The sequence below is a fragment of the Rana temporaria genome, chromosome 1, assembly GCF_905171775.1.
Source record: "Rana temporaria chromosome 1, aRanTem1.1, whole genome shotgun sequence".
Taxonomy (NCBI): domain Eukaryota; kingdom Metazoa; phylum Chordata; class Amphibia; order Anura; family Ranidae; genus Rana; species Rana temporaria.
Window position 1 is genome coordinate 368,565,285 of NC_053489.1, and position 18,831 is coordinate 368,584,115.

Below are 18,831 nucleotides of genomic sequence, written 5' to 3' on the forward strand. Positions count from 1 at the left end.
TGAACCTGGAAGCCAACAGGTCCACATCTTGGGTTCCCCATTTCTGGCATATGATTTGAAACATGTTGGGGTATAGAGACCATTCTCCTGAACTTAAAAAATCCTCCTGCCACTTTTCTACCCTTGGAATGAAGACCGCAGATAGGCGAGGAATATGCCTTTCTGCACAGGCCAAGATGTGATTCACCTCTTTTTGGGCATCCAGACTTCTGGTGCCTCCTTGGTGATTAATATAGGCCACGGCCGTAGCATTGTCGGACTGAACCAGAACAAGCCAGCCTTGGAGTCTGTAAAACCAAACTTTAAGGGGCCAAATGAATTGCCCGAAACTCAAGAATGTTGATGGGTAGGAGCTTTTTGGCCCCCGGACCACTTCCCCTGGGCAGATGCTTCTTCTAGCACTGCCCCCCAGCCCAGAAGGCTGGCGTCTGTGGTCACCACTTTCCAGGTAACTGGAGTGAAGGATTTTCCTTCTGACAGATTTTGGGGGAGCAACCACCAATTAAGCCTCTGGCGAACCCCTGGAGATAAGATCATAGAAAGATCCAGGGCCTGAGCATCTTGGGAAGGAATACCTTGCTTAGGGATGTGTCTAAAATCATGCCCAATTACTACCATTTTTGAGGCTGCAAGGAAAATTTCTTCAGATTGAGGCCCCAGCCTAGGTACTCTAAATATTCCACTGTGCTGTGCACATTGTGGCCCAAGCGTGCGGCAGACTGATCTATGATCAACAGATGATCCAGGTAGGCTGTTACCGCTATGCCTCGTGCCGTTAGCTTTCCTAGGGCCGGGGCCAGTATTTTCGTGAACACTCAAGGTGACGTAGCCAGCCCGAAAGGAAGGGCCACAAACTGAAAGTGGCGCTGATCCACCGCAAACCTTAGAAACCTTTGGTGAGCGGGAAATATTGGCACATGTAGATATTCATCTGATGTCTATTGATGCCTGGAATTCTCCTCCCTGAAGGGTGGAAACAACTGAACGGACAGACTCCATGCGGAAGGAGCGAATTTTCAGAAACCGATTTAGAACCGTAAACAGGTTTGACTAGAATCCTGACCCCTGATCCTCTGGGGCTAACTCCAAGATTACCCCTTGGGACAACAGGTGTTCCAAGGCCAATAGTAAAGGGCTTATTTTTTCTGGATCTTTGGCAACTCTTGATCTCGGGGTGGCGGAAGTTCTCTGAACTCTAGCTTGTAGCCTGAGGACACTGTGGCAATGACCCACTTGTCCTGAACCTTGTTCCACCAGGCGTTTGCAAAATGCAGCAGCCTTCCCCCCACTCAGCCGAGCGGGGGCATCCCTTTATAGGGAAGTTTTGGGGGTCTGTTTAGACCTTGAACCCCAAGTTCTTTTCTGCCCTTGGGCTTGGCTCTGGGCTTATCCCCTAGTGTTAGACTTTGGCGGCCGTCGCTACTGCCTGGAGACTGAGTTTTTAGGGGCTGGAGAGTTTAAATGAGGGATGCTTACTCTTTTTATTAACCGACAATAGGGTAGACTTGTCTCCGGTAATCTTTTGGATGTATTTATCCAGGTCATCTCCAAACAGGTGTTCTCCCCCAAAGGGGAATGCTGCCAAGTATTTCTTGCATCTTGTGGACCCCTGTATGCGTATCATGGCAGAGCCTGCAGCAGAAGGAGGTGAGTGGTGTTATATTTGACCGACTTCACTGAGCATGTTATCCTGGATGGCTATGTAAGAAAACACCAGGTTTGCACTTACTCCCTCCAGTGGTGAGAACCAGGAAAGCCATCCTACGCCAAAGAAGATAATACATAAATAAAAATGATCTTCTTCTTACCTGATCCACACCGCAGGAAAGCTACTTAAAGTAGTTCCAGCTTTCACCCATCACAGCGTGCAAGTTGTGCCAACCTTCAGGTTTACCAAGGGTTTTATTGGAGAAAACCGCATACCTGGACCTGTAGAAGCCTCTGCCAGAAACTTTTCGTGTCACAGATGTATTAGTACACCAAAGTCTGGATCCCAGAGCCCAGACCTCCGCAGAGACATTACAGGCAAACCTTGTTTCTTCTTACACGAGGCCCGGGTACCAACCATCTTAGGCCTTTGATATCAGCCCGAGGAATGGAGGTTATAGCTCCTAGGTCTCCGCAGCCAGACCATCAAAAGAGCATTTTTCTTCTTAGCACATGTTGAACGTGACCAATCACCTTAACACTGTCTAAAAAACTGAGGTACTCTCCATTTGGGAAGGGTTATATAGGGGAGGAACTCAATTTGGGGTTTGCCAGTGTCCAATCACTTGTGGTGACTATATAACCCATTAAGTAATTAAGGCTCTGTGTAATTTTGTGCAATTAGTTCCCCTCTTTGTTTTAGTTTAAGCTGTGGCTTGAAAGATAAAAGGGAAATGGACACCGATATTTATTTTATCTGTTTCTCCATCATGCTGCGGCTATAAGCAAAAAATGGAAAAAATACCACGCTCAATAGTGAAACAATGCAGCAGCTGACACAGCAAAATAGATCAAAAGAAATTGCAAATGGTAAAAGTATATACAAAGAAAAGTGTAGCGCTAAATATATGAAAGAGATATATCCTATAATGGATATCACAAATAGTGTGGGATGAATAATGATTAACACCACATGTGACCACCGTAGTGCAAAAAAATGTTGAGAAACAAACTAATAGTGCCAACAAAATATATAAAAGTCCAATAAACTCATTCAAATAGTGACTGGAAAAATTGATAGAAGATCCACCACCAGATGTCTCAAGGCTTACCGAAAAGGTTGAACACAGATGGGCGTATACCCACTAGGTCAATCTGGCTTGTTTAGAGGTCACAAAAGGAATATCCCAGGTGTCTCGATGTAACCTCGGATAAAAAGGTCCTGAAGCCCCGTATTGAAATTCAACTCAAAAGAAGATTCAGCGAAGAAGCTCCAATTCATATATAGAATATCATATTGAGATGTCCATTCAATAGATATTAACCAGGAAATAGAAAAAAAAAAGGGTGCACATAGCGTAATTCTGTAAGTTTTTCAAAAGTATTTAATAAAAGAAAGGAATACACTCACATTTGCAGTGATGTAAAAAGCACTCTAATGTCGCGTACACACCATCACTTTATGTGATGAAAAAAAACGACGTTTTAAATCATGAAATAAAACGATGTTTTTGAAACTTCATTTTCAAAAACGACGTTGCCTACACACCATCGTTTTTTCAAAATGCTCTAGCAAAGTTACGTTAGGTTACGTTCAGCACTCTTTTCCATTGAAGCTCGCTTCATAACTTGCTTCTGAGCATGAGCGGGTTTAAAAACGTTGTTTTAAATGTCGTTTTACCCACACACTATCATTTTAATTGACACAAAAAAATGACGTTTTGAAAAACGACACAAAAAATTGAAGCATGCTTCAATTTTTTTTGTCGTTTTTCACAAGACATAAAACAACGTTTTCCCCCACACACAGTAATTTTAATTGACGTTTTTCAAAACGTCGTTTTTTTTCATCACATAAAGTGATGGTGTGTACGCGGCATTAGGATCATAAAAACAGTGGCATCAGTAATCATTCCCGACGCGTTTCATTCTAGGGAACATCATCTGTGGCTATAGTCCGCCATTGTAGGTACTAGAAATCTGTTTTCCAGAAAGACTCCCTATTTTTTTCTTTGTGATTGTTTGGATGAGGCATTATTCATCCCGTTTTTAGTATTTGGACGCTGATATATTTACTGGTAGAGGTTTGTTTAAAATGAGTTACCTGTAGACATGCTACATCAATTTGATAATAAAGTAAATATTAAAATGTTTGAGCCTGCTAAAAATAGAATATAGGCCTTGAACTTTAAATTAACTTTAGAGTAAATTGAGTATCATCATACTGGATCCAGGTATATGGGTGAATACAATACCCCTAGTTTAAAACCATGGTGTGTTAAGCGTTGAGTTGAATTTTGCAATGAACCCAGACAGATGTGTAAAACCTGTGCAAATGCATAGGGAGAGTTGCAGAGTTAATGTAAACTATTAAATAACGATAAGATTAACTGGGGCTCAGGAAGGAATATAAAAAAAATATTGAGATGTGTCCAAGTATGTGGTTTGTCATAAGATTAAACGTAGATCCAGCTACATCTGTCAGTGGTGGGACAAATAAGACGAGTCCCCTTGCGGGATGATAATGCCTCCTGGTCTAAAGGGGTGGTTGGGCATCTAACTTTAGATGAGTTCAGTGCCATTTTGGAGAAGCCTCTACCTGTTAAAGCATAGTCCAGCATGCTAAAGCGTTTAACGGTATGTTTAGCAGACAGAAAGGGGTTTAATAAGGAAAGTTCTTTGCTTGTGTTTTGCAGTTCATATGCTTTATTTGCCTTTGATATTGAGAAGTGTATTTGTAGAGTGGAATAGAATATCAATATATATGATTAAATTGTGAAAAGCGTAGATTACAGCTGGGCCTTTTTTTCACAGACAACATCGTCAACTTTAAAAGGTGCCATCCAGCTGGGTATTGGATATACTGTTGGAAACTTAACTTCCAAACCAGAAAGGGATGTTCTGATGCAGGATTTTTATGTTGTGGAAAGTATCTTCTTTCCAAGGTAAGAATTAAATTATTCAATTTTCAACATATATTTTGCAATGCCTCTTGGTAATTTAACTTTTTTTTTTTCTTTCATTATTTGCAGTGAAGGAAGTAATCTAACACCCGCCCATCATTATCCAGACTTCCGCTTTAAGACTTATGCTCCTGTCGCCTTCAGATATTTTCGAGAACTTTTTGGGATTCGCCCTGATGACTATCTTGTGAGTACAGCTATTAAAGAACTATTAAACCGGTATTAAACCCAAAAACAATATATGATATATTTCAGCTTACCAATCATTGGATGTGGTGGCTGCATTTGTTTTTTGTTTGTTTTTCTTCTCTGCTTTCACTTGGTGATCTGGCCAGTAACACACTTTCTGTATTAGAGTGTCTACACTCTGGATGGAGGAGTTAGAGACACATTTGGACAGCAGCATTGTTAATCTGAGGGTAGTATTTGATCTAGCAGATTTAGATACACTAAATAAATTGAAGCCAATCTCCAGCTAACAATATTTAGGCAGTTACAGCGACAGTTTTGTCCCTTTTTGGTATAAAGGTTTTACATGAATAAAGCTGATAATTGTAAGCACCCCTTTCATTGTTGAATGGTTTGTCTCAACCCTCAAACTGTTGCATCTGGCATGATCATCGGGTGAAAATAAAAGAAAGCACAAATAAAAAAAGAAAACGAATGCAGCCACCACATCTAAGATATGGTAAACTGCAATGATAATCAATGTTTGCTTTTGGGTTTAAGACTTAATTTAAGCAAAACTTCTTTAGCTTATCTTCTATATTTAGTCACTGAAAAACTTTTTACACAGCTTCTCTGCTGAAACTATGTTGGTAAAAGTGAAAACTTTAGCACCTATAAAAAAAAATGTCTAAATGGCTTATTATAAATATAAGTGCAGCGCTTTCACATAAACACACACAAAAAAAGTCATTTTCAGTAGGTCTATAAAGGTTCAGAGTTGTAGATCCCACGAGTGCAATTTCCACATATATGATGTATTTCAGCTTACCAATCATTGGATGTGGTGGCTGCATATTGTTTTTTGTTTGTTTTTCTTCTCTGGTGCTGTAAAAAGGTCCTGCACCAATAACAAATTCCTAAACCCTGCGTGATTGAAGCCACCATTCGTTGGAGCTACCTATGTTGAGAAGGCTACAGACATCAGGTGACCTTAGTGGGAATAAACCTTACCCCATCATTGGTGTCAGTGGGAAGAATTGTGCCCCATTGTTGGTGTCAGTGGGAGGAATTGTGCCCCATCGTTGATGTCATTGGGAGGAAGTCTGCGCCTTCATTGGCGTCAGTGGGGGAATCCTGTCCTATTGTTGGTATCAGTGAATGAAAATAGTGCCCCAGGGGGCACATAAAAGCAAGCAAAGGGCCACATCTGACCCTCAGGCCACAGTTCGGAGACCACTGCTTTAGAACATGGTAGGCAACCTTTCAGAGGTTGAGATCTCACAAAATGACCCTATTTTGGAAAGCTAACACCCCAATGTATAATCTATGAGGCATAATGAGTCTTTTAAACGGTTCATTTTTTTCCAGAAGTTTTGGAATATGTGGGAAAAAAATGAAAACGCATTTTTTTTTATACAAAGTTGTCCATTTATAAGATATTTCCAACACATAGCATGTACATAGCAAAACTGACACCCCAAAATACATTCTGCTACTCCTCCTGAGTATGGCGATACCACATGTGTGAGACTTTTACACAGTCTGGCCACGTACAGAGCATAAATTACACATCTCATTTCTCAAACAGGTACTGGTTTCTGGCAGGTACTCTGGTGGCAGGTGGTGATGTGGCAGGTACTCTGGTGGCAGGTGGTGAGGTGGCAAGTACTCTGGTGGGGAGGTGGCAGGTACTCTGCCGGCAGGTACTCTGATGGCAGATGGTGAGGTGTTAGGTACTCTGGTGGCAGGTGGTGAGGTGGCGGGTACTCGTGTGAGGTGGCGGGTACTCTGGTGGCAGGTACTCTGGCGAGGTGGCGGGTACTCTGGCGAGGTGGCGGGTACTCTGGCGAGGTGGCGGGTACTCTGGTGCCAGGTACACTGGTGAGGTGGCAGGTACACTGGTGAGGTGGCAGGTACTCTGGTGGCAGGTACTCTGGTGAGATGGAGGGTACTCTGGTGGTGGGTACTCTGGTGGTGGGTACTCTGGTGGCGGGTACTCTGGTGAGGTGGTGGGTACTCTGGTGGCGGGTACCCTGGCGAGGTGGCGGGTACTCTGGCGAGGTGGCGGGTACTCTGGTGAGGTGGCGGGTACTCTGGTGAGATGGCAGGTACTCTGGTGGCAGGTACTCTGGTGGCAGGTACACTGGTGAGGTGGCAGGTACACTGGTGAGGTGGCAGGTACTCTGGAGAGGTGGCGGGTACTCTGGTGAGGTGGCGGGTACTCTGGTGGCGGGTACTCTGGTGAGGTGGTGGGTACTCTGGTGGCAGGTACTCTGGTGGCAGGTATTCTGGTGAGATGGCGGGTACTCTGGTGGCAGGGAACCCAGCAACAGTAAATTAAACAAAATGGTGTGTTTTTGTTTACATTTACAGACTGGCTGTGATTGGACACAGCCGGTCACGTGGCAAAGAGACAATTTCATTGGCTCTTTACCCTGATCAGGGCTGGGCTATATCCATGGGAAAAGCCTCAGCCCCGATCACCGCGATGCGCACCCCCGGGGGTGCGCGGACGGCGTGCACGCCGCTGCATCATCAAATCCGGTAAGTAATACCAGAATCTCCGCCGCCCGCCGCTACATTCAGCCCATCGGGGATCGGCTGTGTCATGAGGGACACACCGGATCCCCGATCGCCGCGCTGCGCGCCATGCACGCCGCTGCTGCAGCTCTGCATATGGGACCGGTTTTCCAACTTGAAAGCTCCGCCGCCGCTCCACCGCCACTTCACTACCCCCATCGGGGGACGGCTGTGTCCCGAGGGACACAACGGTTCCCCGATCGCTGCTCTGCGGCGGAAAGCCGAGGACGTCATATGACGTCCACCCAGGATGGGAGATCCCATCTGTGGACGTCATTTGACTATGGCTGGGTAGTGAAGTTAACCACTTCAGCCCCGGAGGATTGGGCTGCCAAATGACCGGGCCACTTTTTTTTCGATACGGCACTGGGTCGCTTTAACTGACAATTGCGCGGTCGTGCAACGTGGCTCCCAAACAAAATTGCCGTCCTTTTTTTTCCCCCATAAATAGAGCTTTCTTTTGGTGGTATTTGATCACTTCTGCGGTTTTTATTTTGTATAAACAAAAATAGAGCGTCAATTTTGAAAAAAAGCTATATTTTTTTACTTTTTGCTTTAATAAATATTCCCAAAAAATATAGAATTTTTTTTTCCCCTCAGTTTAGGCCGATACATATTCTTCTACAAATTTTTGGTATAAAAAAAAACGCAATAAGCGTTTGATTGGTTTGCATCTACAAAATAGGGGATAGTTTTATGGCATTTTTATTAATATTGTTTTTACTAGTTATGGCTGCAATCAGCGATTTTTTTTTATCGTGGCTGCGACATTATGGCGGACACATCAGACACTTTTGGGACCATTGTCATTTATACAGCGATCAGTGCTATAAAAATGCACTGATAACTGTGTAAAGGACACTGGCAGGGAAGTGGTTAACCAGTGGGGGACGAGGAAGGGGTTAAGTGTGTCCTAGGGGGGCAGGGCTTAGCAATGGCCGGGTGAAGACGTCTTCTCAGTGAGCTCCTGTCTTCCCCGGCTTACCGTGGCATCCAGTCGACTATTCTGCTTGAAAACAAAGGCATGCTAACCAGCAAAATACCCAGAACCAGAACACCGACCCCGCAGAAACCGATCGCTCACCCTGAGGAGCGGCATTCGGGGATTCCTCCAGGACACACAACGGACACCACCAGGCGCCATTACGGAGAATCCACGTGTGCTTCCGTTGCAAGTGAACACATCTTCCACTCTGTTCTCCCCTCCCTCACCAACTACGGATCCAGACTTGTCCCAGGGCACTCCAGCAGCCTTCCACTCAGCCATGCACAGCTCTTCCCAACAAACAAGCAGTCTGCCCGAAGACCTCCGCTCCATCCAGCAGGCACTCCCTACAAAGGCGCACATCAAGGCTCTTGCTCGCCTCATAGAGGAAGCCCATGGACGTGACATGCAAGAGGTAAGAGCAGAGTTGTAGACAATTACTGAGCGGGTGGAGACCGGGGAAGCCTCAGTCTCCTCTCTTAAGCTTCAAGTAACAGCCCTGGAAGGTGCCCAAGCAACACAGGCCACCACAGCCATAGATCTACTGCTCAATTTAAAAGACATGGAGGACCGCAGCCGCCAAAATAATCGGCGGCTGAGGGATCTCCTAGAGGCTTATGGGCGTGGAGGACCTGGTGAGTGAGTGAAAAACTTATAAAGCGCAACACTTGCGAACTGAATCACCTCTGGGCGCTGTTTCCATTCCTTCTGTAAGGAAACCCTTTACCTCAGAAGAGGTGAGTTTTAATCATTCTCCTGAAGGCCAAGTGGTCCGACTCCAGTCGGATGGTGGTTGGTAGTGCATTCCACAGTCGAGGTCCTTGGACAGCAAGGGTGGTGACCCTTAGACCCAGATCACCCCCGGGATGTATTATGTCGACTACACCGGTACATTTATAAAGAGTTAATCCTGCGCAAGGCATGGGAACATGGAGATGTCAGTTTTGATGGAGCCACAATAAAGATATTTCCGGACCTATCCAGAGCTACGTTGCAAGGGAGAGCCCTGCTGAGGCCAGTGCTTGATCTAGCCAGAAGGAAAGGCTGCACCTACCGCTGGGGATACCCCCTGGCGGTCACATTCCGCAAGGCATCGTCTAACTTCACTCTGTGTGCTCCGACAGACCTGCCAGCCCTATTCGCCTTCCTGGAATTGGAGCCGGTGGGAGTTCCGGACTGGATGGTCATTCTCCCTTGCCATTCTAACCCCAGTCCCTTCCCCAATCCCAGTTTTGTTGTTCATTGATGGTGCTGCCCCTCTCCACGCTACTGACATTAGCGGCAACCCCCCCCCTGCATAAGTCCCAACGCTTCCTGATGTCTGCAGCCGCCCGTTGGGCTAAACCACTATGCACACAGACCTCAGAAAGGCGCACACCAATATGTTGTCGCTATTATGCTGGAACCCTCACTTTTGGGGTAGAGTGGTCCTCAGACTCAACACGTCCAGATGTCACTTAGGAGCGGAGACTTTGTGTAGTCCTCCTCTCCCCGCACCACAGACTGGAGAAAAGTTTAAAGGTGGATATTCCCCAGCCACTCCCTCCATACAGGGGTTGCTCCCCCTTCTCTTACTATTGTATCAAAAGTTTTGTGCAACCAGAGAAATACTTTTGTATGTCACCCTTAGCTTGGGTGGGTGGGGAAGAGGGTAAAATAAGCTGTGCTCATTCTTGTTTGCTCACAATGTTTCTGCAGGTTACTCTGAGGGACACACACAATACATACAGTACGACATAGGGTAACCCACCACCCCTTGAGAGTCAGGGAACGCTACATAGTGTTACCCTAAATGATCTATGGTTCTGCTGTCCCCAATATGAAGGCAATGTCGAAGACGCCCCTTCAGAAAAGTAGACGGAGCAACAGGCGAACATGCCATCGTAATAGTGTCTGATATCTGGGTCCTATGGAGACCACCTTCCCCCAGCTTGCGGATCGTGGGTGATAGACTAGAGCTGCTACTAAGGAGAAGAAAGAAAGATAACTTATCAATCACAATGGTTACAAGACGGTGGAGAACTTAGGGGGACAATTGTTCCCCACCTTTTTAGTGGGGAACTCTGTTGTCCTCAGTATCAACCTCTATCTAGGGGGGAGACAATATCACATGCCCAGGCCATATAAGAGGCAAAACCAACACATGGCCCCACATAAGACCAGGAGCTGGGTTGATGGGTCAGTCAAATTCAGAAGTTTGATATCTGTTTGCCCCAGCACACACAGTCTAATGCAATTGTGTAACTGTTTACAGTAGTTCTTGTCTGATTTCAAAATGAGCAATGCATGCATGTTAATGTTAAAAGTCGTTAATATATGTTATTGTATTATATACCAAAGCCTACGATAAAAGAAGAAAGGTCTGGTGTCCCCAGTAACACACTTCCATCCCTGTTACATATAGTCAAAACAAAAGGATTCGCCCCGGGACTTTAAATGAAGTGGGTAATGTTTCCGCCAGTAAAGATAACAGTAATTGTATAGTATATAATTTATTCAAGTAAAATTGTTTACATGCGTTGTTGCATACATAGATAACACCAACAATTGCCAATTAAAAAGATACATAAACAATAAATATTAGTACACAAGTATAATAGTGGACAGAGTACATGGGCATCGTACTACCCGACTAGCCTAGTTTCGCAAGATCCAGCTCGCTCTTCAGGGGTGTGTAACACTGTACCTAGGATGAAAGAGTATATATGTTTGGCAATCTGGCATAGTTTTAGTTGTAAAGACACAGGGCAGTATGGGTCCCCATACTCACCACTGAGCTTGACCATGGCTACAAGTGTGTGGCCCCAAGACGGCAGCAGCAGGTGCCTCACCCGGGAGCTGAGGGGACAGAGTCAGAAAGGAACCCCCTCCAGGGGCCAAACGGAGAGCAGGCATGGCATAGGTATAGTGATGTATCCGTAGAGACCTCATTGGTCCATAAAAAGTATAGGCTGTGAACATAAGTATGTTTTATCAGACATCTAGGGTAGTAAAGTAGAATCAATCAATATTAGCATAGAATTATATCTGAATGAAAGGCCTGGGCCAAAAATGGTAGCGAGATGGTTAGAAACATGAGATATCAGAGGGATACTAGCAGATGACAGGATAGAAGAGAGAGGTGAACTGTGAGTGTGTGTGTGTAGTGATATGTCGCTAGAAACCTTTGTTAATCCATACAGGAGTATAGGCTATAAATGTTTGTCAGGTATCTGTATAGTAAAGTTAATGAGTATTAGCATAAGGATGTATATATCTCAGTTAAGGGCCTGGGTCCAGGATGGTGGAGACATGGAGATGATGAAAAACATAGGATAACAAAAGGGTAATAGCAAGTGATAAGGTGAGAGAGGAAGAGAGAAGAAAGGGGTGAACTTAGTGTGGAGGAATCCAAGATATCAAGAAGTAAAACAAACCAAAAGATAAAAATAATAATAAATGATGAGTTCTAAAGGAATGAGCTGTGTGTAAGAAATGCAAGTGTGCCTGAATATAATGAGGTGGATAAAGCAAGTACCCGAGTATGGTGAATATCCGAAGTATAAAAGTAAGACACAGCAGGCAATCTCCACAGCTGTGTGTGTCCTCAGTGAAGAGTGAAATTAAATCCAAGCCATGCCTGACCTCCAATTTAACCCTTGAAGGACCCAGGAGACCATGTGTGGATGGCTGATATGTAAGTGCAGAAGGCGCCCACTAACATAGGGAGGCACATCTGTATGAATGCACCCCCATGCCATCAGATGGTAAAGTGCGTCCAGCTGTGTTTACGTCTGCGAAAACGCAGACGCCACGCTTCTGTCGCCTAAACATGGTGCCGATGTGTAGGTGTTCCCATCCGCCAAAAAGCAGATGGGGGACAGCAGGAGACACAGAAAAGTCTCCCTTTATACACATCGCAGCTCCCAATGCGAGACAGCTCATACACATCGCAGGTCCCGGGTGAGGCACCTGCTGCTGCCGTCTTGGGGCCACACACTTGTAGCCATGGTCAAGCTCAGTGGTGAGTATGGGGACCCACAACCCCTCCTGCCCTGTGCCTTTACAACTAATACTGTGCCAGATTGCCAAACATATATACTTTTTCATCCTAGGTACAGTGTTACACACCCCTGAAGAGCGAGCTGGATCTTGCGAAACTAGGCTAGTCGGGTAGTACGATGCCCGTGTACTCTGTCCACTATTATACTTGTGTACTAATATTAATTGTTTATGTATCGTTTCAATTGGCAATTGTTGGTGTTATCTATGCATGTAACAACTTTACTTTACGCACATAAACAATTTTACTTGAATAAATTATATACTATACAATTACTGTTATCTTTACTGGCGGAAACGTTACCCACTTCATTTAAAGTCCCGGGGCGAATCCTTTTGTTTTGACTATATACCAAAGCCTGGGTGGCCGGAGGCGGCCAGTGAGACTCTCACTGGCTGTTCCTTTGCATTCCCCCACATAGGCCGACGCTAGAATACCAACTTTTTTTTCTGGTGAGCGTCCCAGCACTTTACTGAATTGGGAACTCTACTCAAACAAATTACTGACCTACTTCATTACAGAGCAAAAGCAGCACTACAAATATGTCAGAAAATAAGTTATGAATCAGGAAACAAATGCGGTAGGGTATTAGCCAGATCAGTTAACCACTTGACCACTGGGCACTTAAACACCCTTAATAACCAGACCAATTTTCAGCTTTCGGTGCTCTCACATTTTGAATGACAATAACTCAGTCCTACAACACTGTAACAAAATTAAATTTTTGTCCTTTTTTTCCCACAAATAGAGCTTTCTTTTGGTGGTATTTGATCACCTCTGCGGTTTTTATTTTTTTCGCTATAAATGAAAAAAAACGAAAACTTTGTAAAAATAATTTTTCTTCATTTATATTATAAAATTTTGCAAAAAAAAATGTTCTTCATAAATTTGGCCTAAAATGTATACTGCTACATAATTTTTGTAAGCACAAAAAAAATTGGATATTATTTAGTCTGGGTGAAAGTTATAGGGTCCACAAACTATGGTGCCAATATCTGAAAATTTATCACACCTGAAGTACTGATGGCCTCATGGATCTCATTTCTTGAGACCCTAACATGCCAGAAAAGTACAAATACCCCCCAAATGACCCCTTTTTGGAAAGAAGACATTCCAAGGTATTTAGAAAGAGGCATGGTAAGTTTTTTGAAGTTGTAATTTTTTCCCACAATTCTTTGCAAAAATCAAGATTTTTTTTTTCCACAACATTTTCATATTAGCAGGTTATTTCTCACACAGAGCATATGCATACCACAAATTACACCCCAAAACACATTCTGCTATTCCTCCCGAGTATGACGATACCACATGTGTGCGACTTTTACACAGCGTGGCCACATACAGAGGCCCAACATGCAGGGAGCACCATCAGGCGTTCTGGAACACCCAGACCAGTTCTGACATTCCTCTCCTACATCAAAAAATGTAAAAATCATCATTTATTTGCTAGAAAATTACATAGAACCCCAAAACATTATATATGCTTTTTTAGCAAAGACCCTAGAGAATACAATGGCGGTCGTTGCAACTTTTTATCGCGCATTGTATTTGCACAGCAATTTTTGTTTTTTTTTGGAAATAAAACAGTTTTGTGCTTTAAAAAAAAAAAAAAAAAAACATTAAAGTTAGCCCAATGTTTTTGCATAATATGAAAGATGAAGTTACGCCGAGTCAATAGATACCCAACATGTCACCCTTCAAAATTGCACACGCTTGTGGAATGGCGCCAAACTTTGCTACTTAAAAATCCCCATAGTTGACACTTTAAATATTTTTACTGGTTACATCTTTTTAGTTGGAGAAGAGGTCTAGGGCCAAAATTATTGCTCTCGCTCTAACGTTCGCAGCGATACCTCACATGTGTGGTTTGAACACCGTTTTCATATGTGGGTGGGACTTGCGTGTGCAGTCGCTTCTGTATACGAGCACGCGGGAACAGGGGCGCTTTAAATTTTTTTTTTATTATTGTTCATTTTACTTTATTTATTTTAGTTTGACACATTTATCCCCAAAAGTAAATGTTTTGATCACTTTTATTCCTATTAAAAGGAATGTAAACATCCCTTGTAATAGGAATATAGCATGACAGGTCCTCTTTACAGTGAGATATGGGGTCAATAAGATCCCACATCTCACCTCTAGGCTGGAAAGCCTGAAAAAAAAAAAAAACGATCCTGGCTTCGATCGTAGTGGTGAGTCGGAAGAAGCACCAGAGGGCGAAGGAAGGGGGGCGTCCCCTTTCGCCTCCCGTAAGAACGATCAAGAGGTGGAACAGCCGCCATGATCATTCTCATAGTGTAGGGAATCGCCGGCTGAAAAAGATGATATCTGAATGATGCCTGTAGCTGCAGGCATCATTCAGATATCCCTGCACAAAGTCAAGGACGTTATATGACGGCCGGCGGGCGGGAAGTGGTTAAAACGCATTTTTTTCCCAAAGTATTTTCCGGGTATTGCAGAGTATTGGTGCGTGGGGTATTGCAGAGTATTGGTGCGTGGGGTATTGCAGAGTATTGGTGCGTGGGGTATTGCAGAGTATTGGTGCGTGGGGTATTGCAGAGTATTGGTGCGTGGGGTATTGCAGAGTATTGGTGCGTGGGGTATTGCAGAGTATTGGTGCGTGGGGTATTGCAGAGTATTGGTGCGTGGGTACTGCAGAGTATTGGTGCGTGGGTACTGCAGAGTATTGGTGCGTGGGTACTGCAGAGTATTGGCGCAGGGGGTATTGCAGAGTATTGGCGCAGGGGGTATTGCAGAGTATTGGCGCAGGGGGTATTGCAGAGTATTGGCGCAGTGGGTATTGCGCAGGGGTATTGCAGAGTACTGGCAGGGAAGGAAGAGTATTGCTGGGGGTATTGCAGAGTATTGGTGCGTGGGGTATTGCAGAGTATTGGTGCGTGGGGTATTGCAGAGTATTGGTGCGTGGGTACTGCAGAGTATTGGTGCGTGGGTATTGCAGAGTATTGGCGCAGGGGGTATTGCAGAGTATTGGCGCAGGGGGTATTGCAGAGTATTGGCGCAGTGGGTATTGCGCAGGGGTATTGCAGAGTACTGGCAGGGAAGGAAGAGTATTGCTGGGGGTATTGCAGAGTATTGGGGCGGGGGTTGCAGGGATGGCTGAGCAGGGATGGCTGGATCTGTGATTTCAATAGTCACAGATCCAGCCACAGCGCTGCTGACACCCGCTCTCCCCCTCTCACAGTGTACCGATCGGTACAGAGAGAGGAGGGAGGAACCGGCGTCATCAAATCACGCCGGTTTGTTTACATGTGATCGTTCCGTCATTGGACGGAGCGATCACGTGGTAAACGGCCGCTATCAGCGGCAATTTACTGCGATCCGTGATGCGCCGGGTCCAGGTCACAGACATTCCCGTGTGCGCGCCCCAGGGGGCGCACGGGAGCGCAATTCTGGGAGGACGTTATATAACGTCCACCCTGCAGCCATTATTTTACGGCGTGCGGTGGTCAAGTGGTTAAGGAACAAAAATCGGCAGCCTACATCCCCCAAATTAAGTGCCTAGACGGGAGAAAATTTACACTACCGAAGCACATTTGAGTTCAGGGACTTCTACCACTCACTTAACCTACCGAACAGGGACCCCCCACAATCGGATATTGACGACTACATAGCAACCTCACAAATTCCCTCCCTACCCCTGGAAGCCCTAGAGGACCTGGAATCTCCAATCACTTTAGAGGAGCTTCAACTCGCCATTGGGATCATGAAACCAGACAATGTTCCGGGCCCAGACGGTTACACCATCCAATATTTCAAAACTCTCCTCCCGATTATAGGCCCACAAATGGTGACATTCTTTAACACAATAGGCACAGGGACACAATTCACCAGAGACACCTTAAAAGCTCACATTACGCTGATTCATAAAGAAGGGAAAGATCCAGGGTCCTGTGGGAGTTATAGCCCTATTTCTCTTTTAAATACTGACCTAAAGATGTTTACCAAAATCTTAGCTACCCGCTTAGCGCAACATCTCCAATCCCTGTCACATCTAGACCAGGTGGGCTTTATTCCTACAAGGGAAGAGAGAGACAACACCATTAAGGTGCTGAACCTCGTCCACATAGCAAACGCGAGCCGTACTCCATGTGTCCTTGTTAGTACAGATGCCGAAAAAGCATTTGACAGAGTGAACTGGAACTTTATGTTCTCTGTCCTCCGTCACATTGGAGTAGGAGAGCGGATGCTTAATTGGAAAGGTAGAATTTACTCTAACCCAACAGCTCAGGTGAAAGTAAACAGTCTGTTATACGATCCTCCACTTTCCACCACTGCTGACAAAGACCAGATCCCTGCTAGACACCTGGCACAAAGGATTACACTCTTGGTTCGGCAGATGTAACCTGATAAAAATGTGTATCCTTCCCAAATTCCTCTACCTATTCCAAGCCCTCCCCATTCAGATTCCTACATCTTTCCTCAAACAAGTACAAGCCCTCTTCATCCGCTTTATTTGGGCAAAAAAGAATAGATTAAATAGAATCCAAATGTCGCTTCCCAAACAGAATGAAGGTCTAGCGGTACCAGACATCCGACGATACTACCAGGCCACTCACTTGGGCAGAGTCTTAGACTGGAGACGAAATGGAACACATAAGCTTTGGACTCAAATAGAACAATCTCAGACCACTGTCCCCCTAAAAAGTGCACTTTGATGTCACAGCTCCTTGCCCCCGAGGTTGAAATCCCACCCATTGATCGGGACTACGTTAAGACACAGCTCTCATGTGGCCACACAAGCACTGTTAACGTCAGAGACTTCACCACTTTTCACCACTTCACACCAGGCCTGCACCAGGCGGAATACTCAAGTTTGAGAGACCTGGGATGGGAACAGGCCTCCAAGTTTGTGACATCGGGACGCTGGACGTCCCTCGCGGTATTGACTGACACGTCAGGTAACTACCACTTTCCCTTTTGGAAGGCAGCACAATTGCACCACTTCCTTCACTCCATCCATGACCCACAAGCCTTCTCCCGTCCACTGACGACTTTTGAGGAATACTGCTCGGGGACAGGGCCGATCTCTATTACAAATGTATTCTCTGTTAAATTCACCTTATAAGCAACCAAGCCTACAGTGCTTGGAAAGATGGGAGACTGACCTCAATCGGAAATTCTCGGTAGCACAGAAACAACGTATCATCACCTTTGCCATCAAATCATCCTTATGCACCAAAATGCAGGAAACAAATTTTAAAATCTTCTCCAGATGGTACCTCACACCCACCAGGTTACACAAATGTTTCCCGACTTCCTCGGACCGCTGTTGACGGTGCGGAGAAGATGAGGTTTCATTGTTACATGTTTTCTGGTCCTGCCCAAGATTGACAATTTCTGGACAGAAGTTCGCCGTATTACACAAGCATTCACAGAACACAAAATACCGGAAGACACGACTTTCTTTCTACTATACCCATCAAAGATCCCAATCAATTCCTACAAAAAAATCATTGGTACGTCACCTATTAAATGCAAGCAGCAGTGCCCACCGACTGTTGGGTGCTGGCTAAGAAAAGTAGAAGAAACAAACAAAATGAAAGACCCGATCCATACAGCGCAACACAAGCAAGAGAAATACACAAAGACCTGGAGTCTTTGGAATATCATTTACTCTGATGAAGGAACATCCCTTCTAGGGACATAACACTACGTTAACCAGGAGTGGTGTCGTCCACTCCCCGCCCTCACCCTGTCTCTGCCCCCTCCTCCCTCACCCCCCTCTTTTCCCTCACTATTCCACCTTCTACTAGTCTAATGTTTTAAAAAAATAAAAACGAACACGACGAGGATCTAGCCACTTTCTGAAATTTTAAACAAACTACCTGACAAGAATGTATAGTACATGACTTATTAACTCTCACCCACGTACAGTATAATTTTGTACAGATGTATATCATAACGACAGCTGCAATGTTTCCAAACGTTCTTTACGTATTTCTCATTGACATTTACATCTATGTTGTGCTGTGGGAATCTCTCCATATGTGTTTTCTTAATAAAAACTTATATTTTAAAAAAAAGTGTGTCCTAGGGAGTGATTCTAACTGTGTGGGGGCTGGGCTACCAGTGGCACGACACTGATCACTGCTCCCGATGACAGGGATCAGAAGATCAGTGTCCTGTCACAAGGCAGAACAGGAAGATGTCTTGTTTACACAGGTATTCCTATGTTCTGCAGCTCCGTGACACGATCGTGGGACAACGGTGGATGATCGCGGAAGGGGCGTGCACCCACACAGTGTGAAATTCAAAGCAACGTATATATACGTTGCTTTATGCAGCTGTGCCATTCTGCCGACGTAAAAGTGCGTGAGAGGGTCGACAAGCGGTTAGGTATATTGGAGAACCCTTGTTCATATTTTCTTACTTTCTGAAGAGAACAAATTGTAATGTCCACATCTGAGGACTAAGGAACCATTAAT

At 44.8% G+C, this 18,831-nt stretch overlaps 1 protein-coding gene across 4 annotated transcripts in view; it reads left to right on the forward strand.

Annotated features, from left to right (window-relative positions):
• Positions 1–18,831, forward strand: part of PIP5K1C (phosphatidylinositol-4-phosphate 5-kinase type 1 gamma) — a 486,720-nt gene that overhangs the window by 169,562 nt on the left and 298,327 nt on the right. For all 4 annotated transcript variants that reach the window (XM_040322323.1, XM_040322302.1, XM_040322309.1 and 1 more), the window contains 2 exons: positions 4,462–4,592; positions 4,680–4,797. In XM_040322323.1, coding sequence (XP_040178257.1) covers positions 4,462–4,592; positions 4,680–4,797 — 249 coding nt within the window. The remainder of the gene's footprint in view (positions 1–4,461; positions 4,593–4,679; positions 4,798–18,831) is intronic.